The sequence below is a fragment of the Gasterosteus aculeatus genome, chromosome 12 (assembly GCF_964276395.1).
Source record: "Gasterosteus aculeatus chromosome 12, fGasAcu3.hap1.1, whole genome shotgun sequence".
In the NCBI taxonomy this organism is placed as follows: domain Eukaryota; kingdom Metazoa; phylum Chordata; class Actinopteri; order Perciformes; family Gasterosteidae; genus Gasterosteus; species Gasterosteus aculeatus.
In genome coordinates, this window is record NC_135700.1 from 12,776,319 (window position 1) to 12,792,736 (window position 16,418).

The 16,418-nt window shown below is 43.4% G+C and overlaps 1 protein-coding gene across 2 annotated transcripts; it reads right to left on the reverse strand.

Annotated features, from left to right (window-relative positions):
• Positions 1-417: 417 nt before the first annotated feature.
• mindy2 (MINDY lysine 48 deubiquitinase 2) lies at positions 418-15,504 on the reverse strand. 2 transcript variants are annotated; one of them, XM_078084827.1, is made up of 9 exons: positions 14,167-15,504; positions 13,758-13,815; positions 12,447-12,511; positions 8,024-8,182; positions 7,707-7,809; positions 7,127-7,269; positions 5,790-5,963; positions 4,696-4,887; positions 418-4,312 (listed from the first exon to the last, which is right to left on the reverse strand). In XM_078084827.1, exons 1-9 carry the CDS (start codon positions 15,061-15,063, stop codon positions 4,124-4,126), a joined length of 1,980 nt encoding a protein of 659 aa, XP_077940953.1. In that variant the 5' UTR covers positions 15,064-15,504; the 3' UTR covers positions 418-4,123. The 2 variants fall into 2 exon arrangements, with proteins under 2 accessions (XP_077940953.1, XP_040053137.2); XM_040197203.2 differs by having other exon boundaries at positions 418-4,315.
• Between the last annotated feature and the right edge of the window lie 914 nt (positions 15,505-16,418).

Below are 16,418 nucleotides of genomic sequence, written 5' to 3' on the forward strand. Positions count from 1 at the left end.
CTTCACTGCTAATTCTAGTACACTCGGTTTACCCAATCAGTTCAGTTATGTGATTTCGTAAATCACATGTGCCAAATATATCTTGATTCACACAGGCAGTAAATTGACCAATGTATATTTCAGGAACTGTTCATTGTTTTGTCCTTGTTACTGTTGGACCAACACGTCCCGGTCTGCCCTGCATGGATTATTGCACATACTTACCTACACACCTGTAAGGGAGTGGTGGTTGAAGCCTGAGTCAATTAAAACAACTGATGAGCAGCCTCGTTGCCTCCCCTCCAACCCCGGCCAGATTGATCCGTGGGAAGGATGTCGACGTTGTTCATCCTCTGTTCATTTCTTGGACTCATCTGATTAAACATGTTTATCATTTTTGGTTGTCCTCAGTGCTCATTACAAACAACAAGGCAACTGTTGATCTTAAGTATTTTATTATCTGGTACTTATAATCAAGTTAAATGTCCCTCGTCTATAAGGCATTGTTAATTTATATATATATTTATATATCACCATATATATTATGTGATTGTGCTGTGAAAGGCTACATACATTATTTGGTCATTTCTGTAAATAGATGAACATTGAAATTAACACAATGGGGTAATGTCGCATATTCACACCTTCCTTCTGCTTGTATGTTTCATGTGGGCCATACAGTCGAAATGGTGTTCTCGGGGTAGTTACTCTGCCTAACTTTTCAGTTCACACTATACATGCACCACAAAGTACAAACTGGGAGTTTGCCATTACATTAAAGAAAATGTCTCCCTTTAGATTGTTCAGCATTGTGCGTCTCATACAGCAAGAATGAACATTTCCCTCTGCCACATAGACGACACACACACACGCAGCCTTTCCCGCTTCCTGTTTTTGTCAACGTTTGCTTGTTTGTGGAAAGGTTTGCAATAAAATGATGGATTTGGGACTTAAAAAGAATCTACCTGAATTATGAGTGTGCACACACACATTTTCTGCTGATTGAGTCTGGTACCATTATTTCCGTAAATTGTAGAAAAACTGCTTCTGTTCCACTCAAATGCCATCAATCTATGATTTGTTGCAACTCTTCCTTGTCATATATGAGCTGGTACTTTAGTCTGGTATAGATTTACCCTTATATATCAAATTGCAGCAAGTTTTATAGAAGCGATACTATATTTTAACAAAAGTAATTGAACTTTAAGCCCCAAAATGTTTACAGCCCTTTTATAGGTTTAAAAATGATTATTATTCAGCTGGTTTAACATACCGCTACCATGTTGAAATACGTATTTGGGCTATTTTCCTTTCTTTTTTTTTTTAAAGGTACCCAAAGGACAATAGCACTCTTGCACAATTTATGTTCTGTATAAAATGAGGTATGTTTCTCTTCTGTTAGTGCATATCAATGTAACAGTGCAAAACCAATTACAACGACTATTTGTTAAACGACCACCTTGTCAAAACACCACTTTTAACAGTTTTTACCCCACCGTCACTTTTACAAGGCATACGATAAAACACACTTTGAGACACTGAACACGCAACATCCTTCTGATCCGTTCGTCTCAGGAACGAGGGTGAAACTATTACATTACAACAAAATATATAATTCTGATAGTAATGAGTAGGGATAGCAAGCAAATGCAGTGGTAAATCCGAAATAATATATGGCATTTCAGTCTTCACTCATACCAACACACACACACCAACCAACTTAAAATGTTTTATCTTCAAACAGTCAGAAGTGAAGTTAGATTTCTTAAACGTTCACTGCAATGTTTAATCAGCATGTTCACTTAACGGGCCAACATATAAATGAGGTGAAACAAAAACAAAAAATAGCACAATGCTGCCCAAAGCTTCCCCTCTGCCGTCATGCGTTCACCTCATGAGTAAATGTGGTATTTACTTAAGCTGCATGAAAACAAAACAAAAAATCAATAAAAAGTCTACATGATTAACAATATTTCTTGACCCCGTCCTAGGTTTTTATTCCTACCAGGTAGTCCACGTTAGAGGAGCAGCTTGGTTCCTATTTTAAGTGTTAAGTTAAACAATGAGGGTCTTAAATAACATAAGTTCCTTCAAGGTTTCAGAGTAGTTGTGTTGACACATAAGCAGACGCTGAGAAAGGAACTGCCATTACATGAAAGACACTGGAGGACACGTCCCTTCGCTAAAGGCCTGAGCGTACATCCGGTGGTGAAAGATGCGTGGATTGTCTTGGTCTGCTAACACGCCGGTTTTGCTTTTGTTCTATAAAATAGGTTGAAATGTTGTAAGGCTTTTCATATGTACAAAACATAGACTTGTTAGGGCCACAAACAAACATGAAGACCCTTGAGAGAGGGTTCCCACACAGCGGGGGGGGGGCTGCTGCTGCCTCCATGCTGTCGTCCTGTACGGCCTGTTGTCTCCAAACAACATCGTACAGACAGCTTAACAAGCACTGCAAAGACCTCCTAGGACAACGGTCCCACTCATTCTGTAACCGAAGGCTTTGAGTCAAGGCATCCACTTGGAATGTGTAGATAGAAAAGTTTGTCTGCAGTCCCACGGTACAATAATGGCACAAACCACTCGCTAAATCCATCAGAAGAATGCAACAGGCAAATATATACATCACGTGTTTGCACACTGCAGTGAAATGTACACAGAAGGTAATACAATTCTGAATATATACCCTACGGCCCGGGACAGTTCAACGTGTGAACTGTTATTACTGGGCCTCATTTCCAACAAATAACAAATCAGAATTTGACATTTGTGAACTTCTACTCCAAGAGGCTCGAGGAGGAGGCTTAACAGAGTGAACTGAGATTAAAGAGGGCGAAAATATCTGCTGAGAGCAGGAGCATGAAATCAGTCAGATGACCTACATCATCAAGTGGAGTAGTTATGTGGATCTCCCTGTCAGAGATTTGAGGGGTTGGATTCAGGATTGTGGATCTGTTAATGTTCCCAAATATTAATTGAACTTTCACAGATTTGAGGAATAATACATGCAATTACAGAATACTGCTGTATATCTTTTCAAACCCGGACTGTAGTGGAACTTCTACATCCAGAACAGAGGAGATCGTGATTGTGCACGCACGCATAGAAGCACACTGCAGCTTTTCACGAAGCTTTAGGAAGAGAGTGAGACGGAAAAGGCCCTTCAGGACTACCAGATCTAATGTGCTAAAAGATGGTTGTGTCCCACACAGAAACCTCTTCTACCGTATTCTCAGTTTTCTAAAACGTAGCTTTTGTGGAGTAGAACCTCAACATAAAAGACAGCAGACACAGCAGAAAAAATGTGTCCTTTTCCAAATTGAGACTTACATCGCCGTTGCTCAGTAAATGAGACACGTATATAACACATCGATTTATACCCCACCTGTACACTACACACTACACACTACACACCACACACACACACACACACACACACACACACACACACACACACACACACGAAAACAACCACACATTCACATTCAAACAGACCAGAACACAACACCACCACACTCTGGTAAGGCAAATCTGAACAGGACAGCAGCGATGAGAATTGTTCCGTAGCTACAGTATCTGGCATTAATTCACCTTCACGTATGTACCGGTAGTGTTTTGTAGGGGCCACAGATAGTGTATAATGCAAAATAATAGGTAAAACTATCTCAGCTTAAAGACGCAGAGAAGCTACCTACTACATGCACGCATAAATAAAATGAGAATATTGGCATAACTTAAAAAAATGCACATCTGTCTAGAAAGGTTTTGGAAATATTGATATACACACACAAAAAAAGAAAAATGGTGAGAGGGAACTTTCTCTCTTTGACCCCCCACATCACAAATAAGAGTGCACTGTGCAACTTGTAACAAAGTGTAGCGGACTATGAAAGATAGCGGTGGTTGTCATGGTAGTGTCCCTTCCTCGGATGTACGGGTTCCACTGAGGAGAGCGGATAGCAGGCACCAGCGGCTTGGGAACAGCAAACCCTCCCGTAGTCTTTTTGCGTGCCTCCTCCAAATGTCTCCTTACCTTGTTTGCGGGGGGGGGGTGTTGTGAGTCCAGTCCGTGGAGAAAAAAATGCTATCCCCTTTCTCACAGATAAGCAAATGCACAAAACGCACAGGTACACAGTATATGTTACAAAATAACACATTTGTCTTTATCCTTGGATTCTTTCTTGGCTTTGCGCTCCCCGCCCGAGGACTGTTTTCCCGGGCTGGGTGCGGCTCCGGCAGCTGCTGCCGCCGTCCCAGCGCCGGCCGGTGCTCCGCCTGCTCCTGCGCCTCCTCTGTCCGGCTCGACTCCCTCGGCCGGCCCCTGCTGGCCCTGCTGCACAAACGGGACAGTTATGTCCTCCTGCATGTACGCGGATGTCTGCATATAACAGGCACAGCTACCAATCCTTCTCAACTCGAACATGGTGATCAGACAAATATGGCAGCTTGTGGCCATTAGAAACAAATTACTTCACCTGGAGAAATGTTTATGGTGCCATTCAATCATGATTGAAGACACAAGAATGTTGGGAATCTCCTCATAAACAAGGTATTGGGTAGTGTTTGAATATAAATGTATAAGCATACCTTAAGATAGAACCACCCCAGTCCGACTCTTCCCTCTATGCTACATTAAATGCCACACATTGTCCCACTTCTCCTCCTTCGCTCACTTGCTTTCACCCCTCTCAACCCCTCCCTGTCCACCTGTACCTGTGCTGCTGCAGCCGCCGCCGCCGCCGCTTGCTCCTGCTCTTGCTCCTGGTAGTACTGGGAGGCTCGTCTGTCCTCCTCCTCCTGAAGTTTTTTTGCCAGCTCGAGGTCGCTGATGCCCTCGGGAAGCTGCTCCCACTGCAGGTCCTGACTTTGCTGCTCCTGCTGCAGCGACAGCGCCATCAGGTAGTCCTGACATGAACGTGCAGAAAGGGGGACAGGGGCTTGATGATTTAGGAGCAAAGCTTTTAATGTGACATACTGTGATCTGATCCCTGAGCCTATAATGTAAACCAAGCCACACGCCAGCATTCTTCCAATCCACAACTCATTTGGGCCATTTGGGTCGGACTTCATTCATTTTCATTTTCATTTCATTTCATTGTACTTTCATTGTATCTTCATTATTATTTTGGTAGTAATTAGATGAGCTGCAATGTATAAAACCTCCCTTTATGCTGTTGCTATCTATTATATTAGACTCAGTATCTTTTAATATGTAATTTACTTTTTCAATGACAAAAAGATCCAATTTCCAAACTGGGGTCATGACAAGTTTTCTTCAGTCTAACAGCATTGATTACAAATGCAGAAAATTGCCTGAATGGATCTTTCTCACCAACCCCATCTTGGAGATAAAGGAGGTGCTGGGCCTGAGCAAGCAAGGAGAATAAAAAGTAATAGCCTCCGTGCACGTGTCCAGGCTAATCTAGTGTAGTGTGGATTGGTACAAAGGCAGACGATTCATCAGCGAGCTCTGCTGGACCCTCTGGCTGACCAGTCAGAGGCGATTTTCATGTGCGTTGAAAAAGCAGGTAAGAGGAGCTATAAAACACTATTGAGCAACTTTCTTTTCTTTAACGAAGGATGAAGTGAATTTTTTTTATATCAGGTTTCTTTTAGCCTCTCCTTTCCTTCAGTGTTTCTCCGATTAGCACAGTAAAGACCAGTATGACCTTACTGGTCTGGAATGTTGTCTCTGCCTTTGTGGTACACTGATGGCGTGAAAAAGCACATTGTAATAAAGCGCACTTGTGGTTTTGGAGTGGATATGTTGCTGCTTCTGCCAGTCTTGCCTGCATCAGTGCTCAGACCTGGTCTATCTGATCCTGCTGGCCGCGGTAAACAGTCTCTGGATCGGAAGGAGGCCGCAACCGGAACTCAGAGTCACAGAAGTTGCCGTCTCCGTCGACATTGTGCAGACTTTCCCAGACGACCTTCTCCTCCGTAAGGAAACCTTGGTCTGTAACTAGGAGGTACAGCTGGCCCTAGGAAACCAGCACACACACACACATATTTCATCAAGTGTCCCACTGTATGCAGACTTACAGGAATTCATGTACAGTGATCCCTCGCCACTTCGCGGTTCACTTATCGCGGATTCGCTATTTCGCGGATTTTCATATTGCATTTTTTTTTTTTTGGTGCATTGTGCTCTGCATTCTGATTCGCTAAAAACTCACTCCCGAGCCGTTCATTACAGTTCTCCAACGTAATCGATGGTGGCATGTCGGTGTACAAGGATCTTTTTGCAAAGAAGAAAAAAGAGCGACAACAGCTGCCTATCACTATGTTCTTCTCCCGAACAAACACACCTGCACCGCGGGCTTCAGAAGAAGAGAACACTGCAGAGCGCAGTCAGGATGCAGCGGCCCAGTCTGAAGAGCAGTGAAACGGCCTACACGCGAGTCACTGTATTTGTATACATGTAATAGTTGCTAATTGTAAAAAAAAAAAAAAGTTTTCTATTTCGCGGATTTCACTTATCGCGGGTCATTTTCGGAACGTAACCCCCGCGATAAACGAGGGATTACTGTACTTCTAAGACGCAAACCCCAAAATGACTGAATGGCCTGTCATCCCGTGTGATGGGTGTGCATCTGACAGGGCAGCCGGGTCATTTCAAGAGAACGTGACGCTTTGTCTGAAGGGTTATAGGTGATACGCACTACTTCGCTTGCCAAACGATGATAATACTATTCAAAATTAGACAAAGCAGCCTCCGCTTCCTCTCCTGCAGATAACAGGAAAGGTCTGTCCAGGCCACACGGACACGGAAAGCCAGCTGTGGGCAGGCACTGTTTGAGATGGGATGCAAACCTAATAAAGGGTCATCATCGTGGGTCTAAATCTGTTACGCGGAGACGCAGCTTTGAAGGACATGTTATGGCAAAGTCTGGGCGGTGAACAAAGCAGGAGAAAAACAGAAGCTCTTAAGCTCTGTTTGGAAGAGAAACAGAAAATGTAGATGGCAAAACCTGATTGTAAGTTATTGTTGTTAACCTACTGCGGTTAATAGCAAAAGTAAAACCTCAATTAAATATTATTCAAGGCGTTTCTTTTAAAATGAACTTGTTGTCAAAGTATAAGTATACTGAATAGCCTGAAGAGAAACATTTAATTAAAGCAAATGTATGATGTAAGTGTTTACCTTGTATTTGATCATGGTGCTGAAGTGGTTATTCCTGAAGAAGACACAGAGCTCTCCCTCCTGCACGGTGGACGTGAGCTCACACAAGCCGTGGTACGTGAGCTGAGTGGCCGTGCTGTTCAGAAACTGCTCCGCCACGATGCCTGCGGGGGGGGGGGGCGAGAAGAGGAAGAGACACATACAGGAACACCAGAGAAGGAGAGATTGTGATTGATGAACTAATGAGGAAACATGGAGCCATCATGTAAATGTGCGTATTTCGCAGTGATCTTGTGTCCACGTTGCATGTGAGCGGGGGAAGTAGGTCATTTGATGAGCGGTTACGTCACGTGTCTCATACTTAGTCTGTGGCTTTGTACAGAATGTCTTTGCACTGGACAATCCCCTAAATATATGACAAGTAATGAATGTCCCACTGAACTACTGCTTCCACTACCCAGCGAGCATGACTTTGTTTCTGCTTTTCTCCACCTCCAAGAAGACAGAAGGGGAGCGGGGATGAGGGGAGAGGGGAGGGGGGGGTTGAGGAAGGGGGGAGGTGGGTCACGCAGGCCACAGGGAGTGAAGAGAAAGGACTCACCTTCCCCTGCCAGCTCGCTGTTGTCTGACTGTTTGCATGATATTATCTTCTCCACCAGCTGGTTGTAGCTGCAGTTGCCCACTGCCTTGACAGTGTCATCCATCTGCAAACAAGAACAACAAAGAATATTGCGGATGCGTCCAACTGGTTCACTAAAAGCAAAGGAAGACAAAACCACAACTGGAAGGGCAAAAAGGAGCAGGAGCAGCGTGAGAGTGACCTGCAGCAGCTGGGTAGAATACTTGATAACTCGTAGTGAATTTAAGACCCGTGCAGGAGAGGGAGAAGGGCCATAAAACACATTTGTTCCATCTCACCTGCGGGTCAACCAGCCAGCCGTGGTAGAGAGGGATGTCGAGCAGGTCAAACACAATGCATTCTGGGGTGTACTCGAAGACTCGCACCCCTGTGAACTTCACGTTCACATCCAGACCTGTCTGCAGCTTGTGCAACACTGCCATGGCATCACTCATGTTCTGGGAAAGAAGGAGAACAGCGGTTCAGACCTTCGCTCAGAAAGTTGGACAAACAATGCAGCAGAAGGATTAAACAACGGGAACATAAGATGCACACAATCAAATCTCTTACAAACAGCCGGCGTTGACTGTTAAATGATTTGTGGTTGTCTGCACGCAGTCAGCATAGCTGAAGCTATCAGCGATTGCTTTTTCTACCAATCAAGAAGCCATTAGCTGCCATTTATTCCTGTACAATACAAAAACAGCTTCCTTACACTCGCACCTTGATTGGTTTTAAAATTAAGATTTCCTATTTATGCTTACTTCAATGGGCCTTAGTTGACTGCTTTCATATTTACTGCACTTTGTTTTGTTTTGCTTAATAAACCTACAACCACAAGAAGGATTGAAGGTCGCTGCCAGGAAACTTTTTCATATTACATTTCTGAGTGAGCTCTTAGGCTCATCGCTATGAGACATGATATTAATATCACGAAGGGAGGACAAAATATAAGGAGAAATGGCAGAATAATGCAATCCACTGGCCCCACAATAAACCCAATGTTTGTTTTCTTTTCGGCTTTAATAGCTGACAGGAGACACATGACAGGAAATTGAGGGAGAAAGGAGGGATGACCAGCAAAGCAATAGTTATACATTAAAGATTTAGCTGCACAATACATTTAATTCAGCAGTCTTTTTTTTCTTATAATTTTTTTTTCTGTAGGAGAAAGGGTTTAAATAAATACATGTATAAACAATTTATGTAATTTCAATGAATGAATGACGGAATGATTCAAGAGACTGTTTCCACTATTCATCTTCAAATGATCCGAGAATATTTGATCACGGCACGGTGATAACCTTGAATACACACGCATCATGTATATGCCATATAAGTCACATGCACAGATCCACACAACGGTGAACCCCACAAAATAAACTAATTGTTGCATCACGTCTTAGAGCAATGTTCCCCAGCTGGCTCTAAACCTCCGGTGCAAATTAAGTCTGGGATCAGGGTAAGTGACACAGCTGAGCCCTACAACTCTTTCATGTGGCTGTGAGGGATTTCCATTTGATTTCAAAGCTTTCACAATCAACTACTAGAGCATGTAGACAGCCGTGAAGGACTTGAAAGCAATTACTTTAGAGATGTCCAAACAATGTAAACCCGATTCTACAAACTGCAGATTTATTTGCAGTTGACCAGCTTTGAAACAGGGAAGAAAAATAATAATAATTCATGTCAATAAACAAATATAAAATAATAAATATAGAAATAAAAAGTGTTTATTTCATTAGGTACAAAAGGTCCGGTTTAAATTACAACATTGGAACAAAATTCCATGCACTACACAATCGGTTTGACTATTTTCACAGGTGACATTGCTAATATTCTAAATAACATTCAACTATATTGTTGACCAGCTCACCTTAACGCTGTAAAAAAAACAACACAATTTTTAGGGGTGATTTTTTTCAATTGCCATGATGTATTGCAATCCTCAAAGATGTATAGTTAAATTACTAATGTTTTACATTTTTATTTGCCAATGTCCAGCCTTCAAATGCAAAAAGAAATGAGCGAAAGGTCACAGAACAGTGAACACACTCTATTTTCCCTTATTTTTCCACGAGCTGTGAGATCCAGCCGGCCCATCGGAGTGTGTGGATTAGGATGCTCATGAGCAGAAGTGACGTGGGGATTAGCGGGGCTGTGTAATGGACCGTGCCTCTTTGTTTCAGGGCAGAGGGATGCAACAACAGATGAGCACTTGGAGATGATTAGCATAGCATCACCTGCATTCATCCGTGCTTGTGTTGCACTTCCACAGGACAATATGAGCGTAGTGCTTCGCAGAGGACTTTCTGCATTCTTACATTCACTCTTTAACCTGGAGGTTTACGGGAAGCCTGTTTGCTTGACTCGCTGTGTTGACTTACACCCAAAATGTACCTGAAAACATGAACCTGAGTAGATATATTTAACTGGTAGTTGACTGAAAATGGCATTCCAGTACCAAGATGAGGAATTTGGTTGGTTCTCTCATCTATTAACATTAGAGTCCACTAGTTGATAATGGGTGTGTGGCAGTTAAAACTTGCCAACTAGCTGCCAAGAAAAATAAAATGTGTCTACAAAAAAGCATTTCCCGAAAAATGAGCCGTTTTTTCAGTTCGCTGAATGTAAAGGTTATAATACAAAATTCATGCGAAGCAAGAAAATAAAAAAACGGTTTTACGACATTGTTAAATTAAGCCATTTTCAGGGAATGCAACTGTTAGATATTTTCAATTTTCCATTGTTAACTTAAAGAGCAACCTATCAACCACGGTACAAAAGTAAAACATTACATAATGCTGTGACCCACCAGCAGAAGCTGTAAATAATGAACACTTTACAAGTCTGTAATGTCCCACAATGTGGGTCATACTTTCATGGATCCTTCCACTAATCAGCAGCTGTCAGTGTTCTACATTTCTGCAGGATGCCTCATCGCTCTAAACTACAGTTTCTAACGTTTGTCAGCACTCCTTCACACACATATGGTAAGTAATTATGAGCTTGAATGGAATCACTCTCCAACAACCTGTTCAGATAGAAAGCACAGTCTCTCCATTTACTCCCGTTATGAGCTTTTAGGATTGAAAAACATTTCTTTCTTTCTGGCATCACCATCAGCGCTTTCTCATCATGCGGTCGCCTCACTTAATGTCTCCGTTTACTCAATTACAGATTGATTACTATTCAGAAAGCTTTCAGTTTGATTACCGGGGAGGCCACACAGCATTCACTCATCAGCAAACAGGCGAGGGGTTAATGGACATATGCAACATCTGAGAGAGATGCTTTTGAATGCCAAGCTGGGATTTTATCAGCTTTATTAAGAACAAAGGGTAAAGCTTTGATACGATTTTCGTGAACAAATCCCCATTACTGTAAACGACATCAAATTAAAACAAGAGGCTTCTTTAACAGGATAACCCATTTCCTTTAATGTCCGAACCGTCATCCTGCATGAATTGACTTGAGCTGAACACCAAACGAGACCAAAACCGAGAAGGAAAATAAAGGTCCCATTTCTTCAAGTAAATATTTAACAATAGCTAAAGAGCAGCCGTGCAACTGCTATTTTAATCCTCCATACGCTCGTATGGCTCGTATGTGAACTCCTGCAGCTCTTTTTTTTTTAGAGTGGGTTCAGTTGTATTTTCTAACAATCCGATAAGCAATGAAAGCACATTATTCCAAGGTACAAACAAGAGGACACCTTTTGTTTGACATGCACATAAACACTTTCAGACTGGCGCTCTCTAAGCTCCCGAGACCTCTGCCCACCGCGGCCTCCGAAAACTGTGTCAACCACAGCACACGGACGCGAGGACACCCACGCGCTAAAGAGCTCTCAGGCCCGGGTCTAGGATTAGACTGCCATAATAACTGTGCAACACAACGTCTTACCACTACTCTACTTCAACAGCGCATGCTAAGGCCACCACTGATTTATTCAGGAGGTGTATTTCAGGCAAACTTAAATTTAGAGCGGCATTTGCGTCCGTGAGGAGCCTGCGCATTCTTTCTTTTTACTCTTTGAATGTAGGGACAAGTGTGCCTTCAAATCATTTACAGATGTGCTGGTGTTCTGCCAGAGGAGGCCGGGCCTCTCCCACACCATCAGCGGTCAGTGGAGATGGCAGGAAGCAGGGGAACACACACACACACACAATAATAGCCCGGCACAGAACCCAGCCATGCGTCTCTAAGCATTCACAGCCGTGTTAACCAACATAATCTGACGCTCTTGACCCATGTTACTTACTCCCTGGGCCTTGCAAGGCACATCTTATGTAAACTATAGAGCGGCGGGGGAAAATGCTAAGCTGTGGTTTGTAATGGAACATCCACTGACCTTCTCTGCTAATTCAATGCAACTTGACAAAGTCTTGTTTCAGTGAAGGCACCGAGCTACCGAATGCCCGTCGGAGCAGCGTGCGCGCACGTTGAATACTGTGGGGAAAATACATCAGCGATGACGGTGAAAACAGCTGAGAGTGTGTTGACGAGACAAAGTGAGAGCTCATGTTCAACTTGTCCAGCTCTGGTTTCCAAACAGGGAGGGAGTTATTCCCAAAAGCGCTGCGCTCCTAAAGCACTATAAACAGTCAGCAGCTTACTAACGCGCGCACACACACACACACACACACACACACACACACAATAAGCAAAAACACATGCTTGTTCAATGATAGCATTCAGCAGTGATGATGCAGGACTTACCTGCTCATAGTTTAGCCGCTGAGCCTCTGTTATTTCTTTAGGCTTGGTTTCAAGAATGTAGTCACCTGCCGTGTGACAGAGGGAAAGATATGTTGACTCACGTTCCACATACATAACAAAACAATCCCTGCCTGGACTGATCACAGCAAAGGCTTCGTAGCTCAAGCCTTTCATACGAGTCGGATCTTGTGAGGGGTTTTTATGAGATGCATCGGGGGTAGATGGGTGTTGGGTGTTTAGCACTGGCCAGCTGTTTTCTCAGTCAGTCCACCTTGTTGCCACCTGAGAGCTTGTACGACTCGGCTCTGCAGCGGCCCGACCACAACGCCTGGACCGGACCTGTTGTAGTTTGCTGTACTCTTAAAGTAAATCAAGGGGGGAATAATTTGGACTTTATAATTGTAATGATCTATGAGCATGATGGAACAAATGAGTGTTCTGCATGAACTGAACTTAAAATGATACACCAGTCAGGTTAATATACTGTTTGTAGTGGAGTTCTGCAGCACGTCTTTAGCAGGTGGTGGACCTCAATGACCACCACCCACTAAACGCCACATCTCAACCACATCACCAATTATCAGTCTTGGTGTGTTTGTCTGTGAAACACGGGACAAGAACAGAATCATTGTTGTTGTTGTTGTTGTTGTACACAGGCAAAATTCTCCCAAATCCACAACAAGTTTTTTTAGAGAGAAATCTGTTTGAAACTGAAATTCCAGCATTATTAAGAGGTAATTTATAGAGACAAGAGCACAGTTTGAGCCATGGATGGAAACAATTTCAACTATTACTGTGAGGGGAAAATCCCATAGCTGTAATGTGGATTATTTGAGTCTACTTATGGCAGTGGATGCTAAAAGCCCTGGCAGGAGACACTAGTGAAGACCAGCCTCTGAGGAACCCCTGCTGTAACCACGCACTCTGCTTTGATACTGTCAAGTCATTTTTAGATATAAAGGGGCAGGATACAGCCAGAGAGAGAAGATAGCTTCGGTTTCCTTTGGAACAGAAGCAGACTTAATCATGGGGGAATCCTCTGTTCTAGTCGCTTCCTCTGTTGACTGGAACATATACACACACATACAGATCTGACCTCTCAAATTTGAGAGGACGTAAAACACTAGAATGTTTACAAGCCGGTTGAAACTCAGTGCCAGTGGATTTATGTTCCACATGTGTTTTAAAAGAGTGGACTTATGGGTTATACTATCTGAAAGCAGGTCAACATATTATTAGTATTAAAGTATGCTACGATGCGGCATTAACTTGTTTCTGAGTAATATGTTTAATAGCTAAAACAAAACTCACCAAGATACTCCATCAGTTGCTCAACAGTTATAATTTCCATCATAGGCGGCATCTTAACCTGCAGCAGTGAGACATGGACACCCATCGTTCATTCATTGGTTAGGTATTTATCAAACAAAGCACTGCAACACAAGTTAACTAAAAAAGGTTTTAAAAATATGTGTATTTCAATATGCACTAACATGTCATTATAGAATAATAACTAGTGGCAACATGTGGCGATAAATCGGGACTGATGAGGGTTAGAGATGCCCTTGTACTCATAGATGTAGTGTAGGATGTGTATATTAACCATAAGCAAAAACGAGTCTTACAAGAAATGGTCCTTAGCCCATCTAGCAAAATGAGGGACAATATGGCCTTTTTGAAGGTAGTATCCATGTAATCGATCTGGTCTCTGAACCTTTACCTTCCACGCAAGCAGAAGCACATTCATGATTGCCAGTAGTGGACAGGGGCCGTTCTCGTTTTGGGTGATGATCGCAGTGCTCTCCTCCCTCCACTTGATCCACTTGATGTGGTACATGGGCTGGCCGGCGGCTCGGTCCTTTGCGCTCGCGCTCTTTGTCCCGTCAACCGGGTGCTCGCCCTGCAGGGCCAGAGCCAGTCCTCGGTCCTCCGGCCCCTCGCTGTTCAGGTCGGAGCTGGGGCAAGAGTTGAGGTTGGAGAAGGACTCGAGCGAGTCTATGCTCCTGGACTCCCCGCCGAGGCTAGGGTCGGGGTCGCTCCCGCTCGGCAGTCCCTCCGATGAGGTGCGATCGCCGGACAGCCCGGGTTTGACGCCCGCGCCGATCGCTCGGTCCGGACACGGCTGGGTCGGTTCGGCAAGTTGCGTCGGTTCACTTTCTCCACGGGCCAGAACATCGTCCCGTGCACGCGCGCCTTCCTCGGCGAGACGCGTGCACGGGCTGTCCGCTTCGGTGTTTACTAACTCCGAGGCACCACCCTCGCTATCTTCTGCAGGCAGCATCGAGTCGTGCCCCATCCCGTTACTGATCTCATCCCCGAACCCCGAGCCGCGCGTCTCCGAGTCGTTCCTCTTACCCTCCGGGAGCGGGAGCGCTTCGGAAACGCCAGACTTCGCAGCACTGGACGTGACATTAACGTGGCTGGGAGCGCTGACATCAGCGGTGCTGTTATTGCAACTAACGTTGACCAAAGTGCAGAGAGGAGCGTCACTATTCTTGCATTTCTCGGACGTTCCCTTCACTACGCCGACAGTCGTAACATCGCCCATCTCTCCCGCAATCGGGGCACACAAAGAGCTCCCGCCGGTGTCTCGATGCGGGTTTGCATTTTTCTCCATTTCGAATGACAGACTGTCGACAGATTTTTTTTTTAGCTCAATTGCAGCAGAAGCTTCGGTCCCGAAGACGCCATGACAACTCTGCAAGTGACGTCATCAGAGTGAATCGCTTTCAGGCCGAGCAAAAGGGGGCGGGAGAAAAAACAACGGCTAGGCGGAGATGCATTTGGGGGGGCTCGTATTCGTCACATTATTAGGTTTATCACTTTTATTTAATGTATGTGGCGTTTCCGAGATATTAATTATAAATGGGTATTTATAGAAACGAATATGGAATTATCCGTGTTTATATTAGATATCTTCCCGATTTCCTTTACAAGTGTTGTGTAATTAATTATCACGTTGTAAATGTACGTGCATTTACCGCTATTGAGAGTATTTACTTACGAGTCTTATCGTAAGCATAATTGAATCCTCAGTAAGGTAGCCAAATAAATATTTAATTACAACCGGAGTGTGTATGGATGTATTCAACATGCAGCTACAAATACCAATGTAACGTTAGTTGTCTGTCTGTCCAAACGGTTGAAAAGTGCCTACTTTTACCAGTATTCCTGAACGCAGCTGAACAGAACCCTGCCGTGCCCTGAATCATCCTCACGCATTGTGAAGCGATACAAATCTCGCGTTGTCAGCCCGCTGTATTACCAAAGAGCCTACAATAACAATAATTATTATAAATAATGTATAGTTATCACCAATATCGTTATTATTGATATACTTCATTGCTTGCACTGTCCAGATAGACGATATTTTTAGAGAACAGTGCCAGCTGAGTTTGAACTTCATTCATTGTTTGGACCCACAGTAATATGTTTTTCTATGGTGGCGTGCAAAAACCCAATCGCCGTTAATTCAAATTTAATATAAATAACTGTATCTATCAATAGCTTATACTTCGGTATACTTAATCTGTAATATTTTACCCACCATGTTTCATAAAGTCTTCTGTCCATCCACATGCAGCAAATATTTATAGCCGCTAGGTGACAGCAATGACTAAACTACGAGTCCCAAATCATTGATTGATGGATAGATACTTTATACTTTAATCATCGCCAGGGGATACGTGTGTGTGTATGTGTGTGCGTGTGTGTGTGTGTGTGTGTGTGTGTGTGTGTGTGTGTGTGTGTGTGTGTAGCAGCAGTAAGTCAGGTTAAATAGACGTATGGCATACAGTAAGTATTGCTAATGCAATTGAAAATGCACAATATAGACAATATAATAAAATAACAGAGCAGAACATGTTACATTAAATTTGAGAATTCAATTAAATATAAGAAATACTCGTATATACAGCGTATGTGAGTAACGTTATGTTTTGTATACTAAGTGTAATACAATTAAATTAGAAC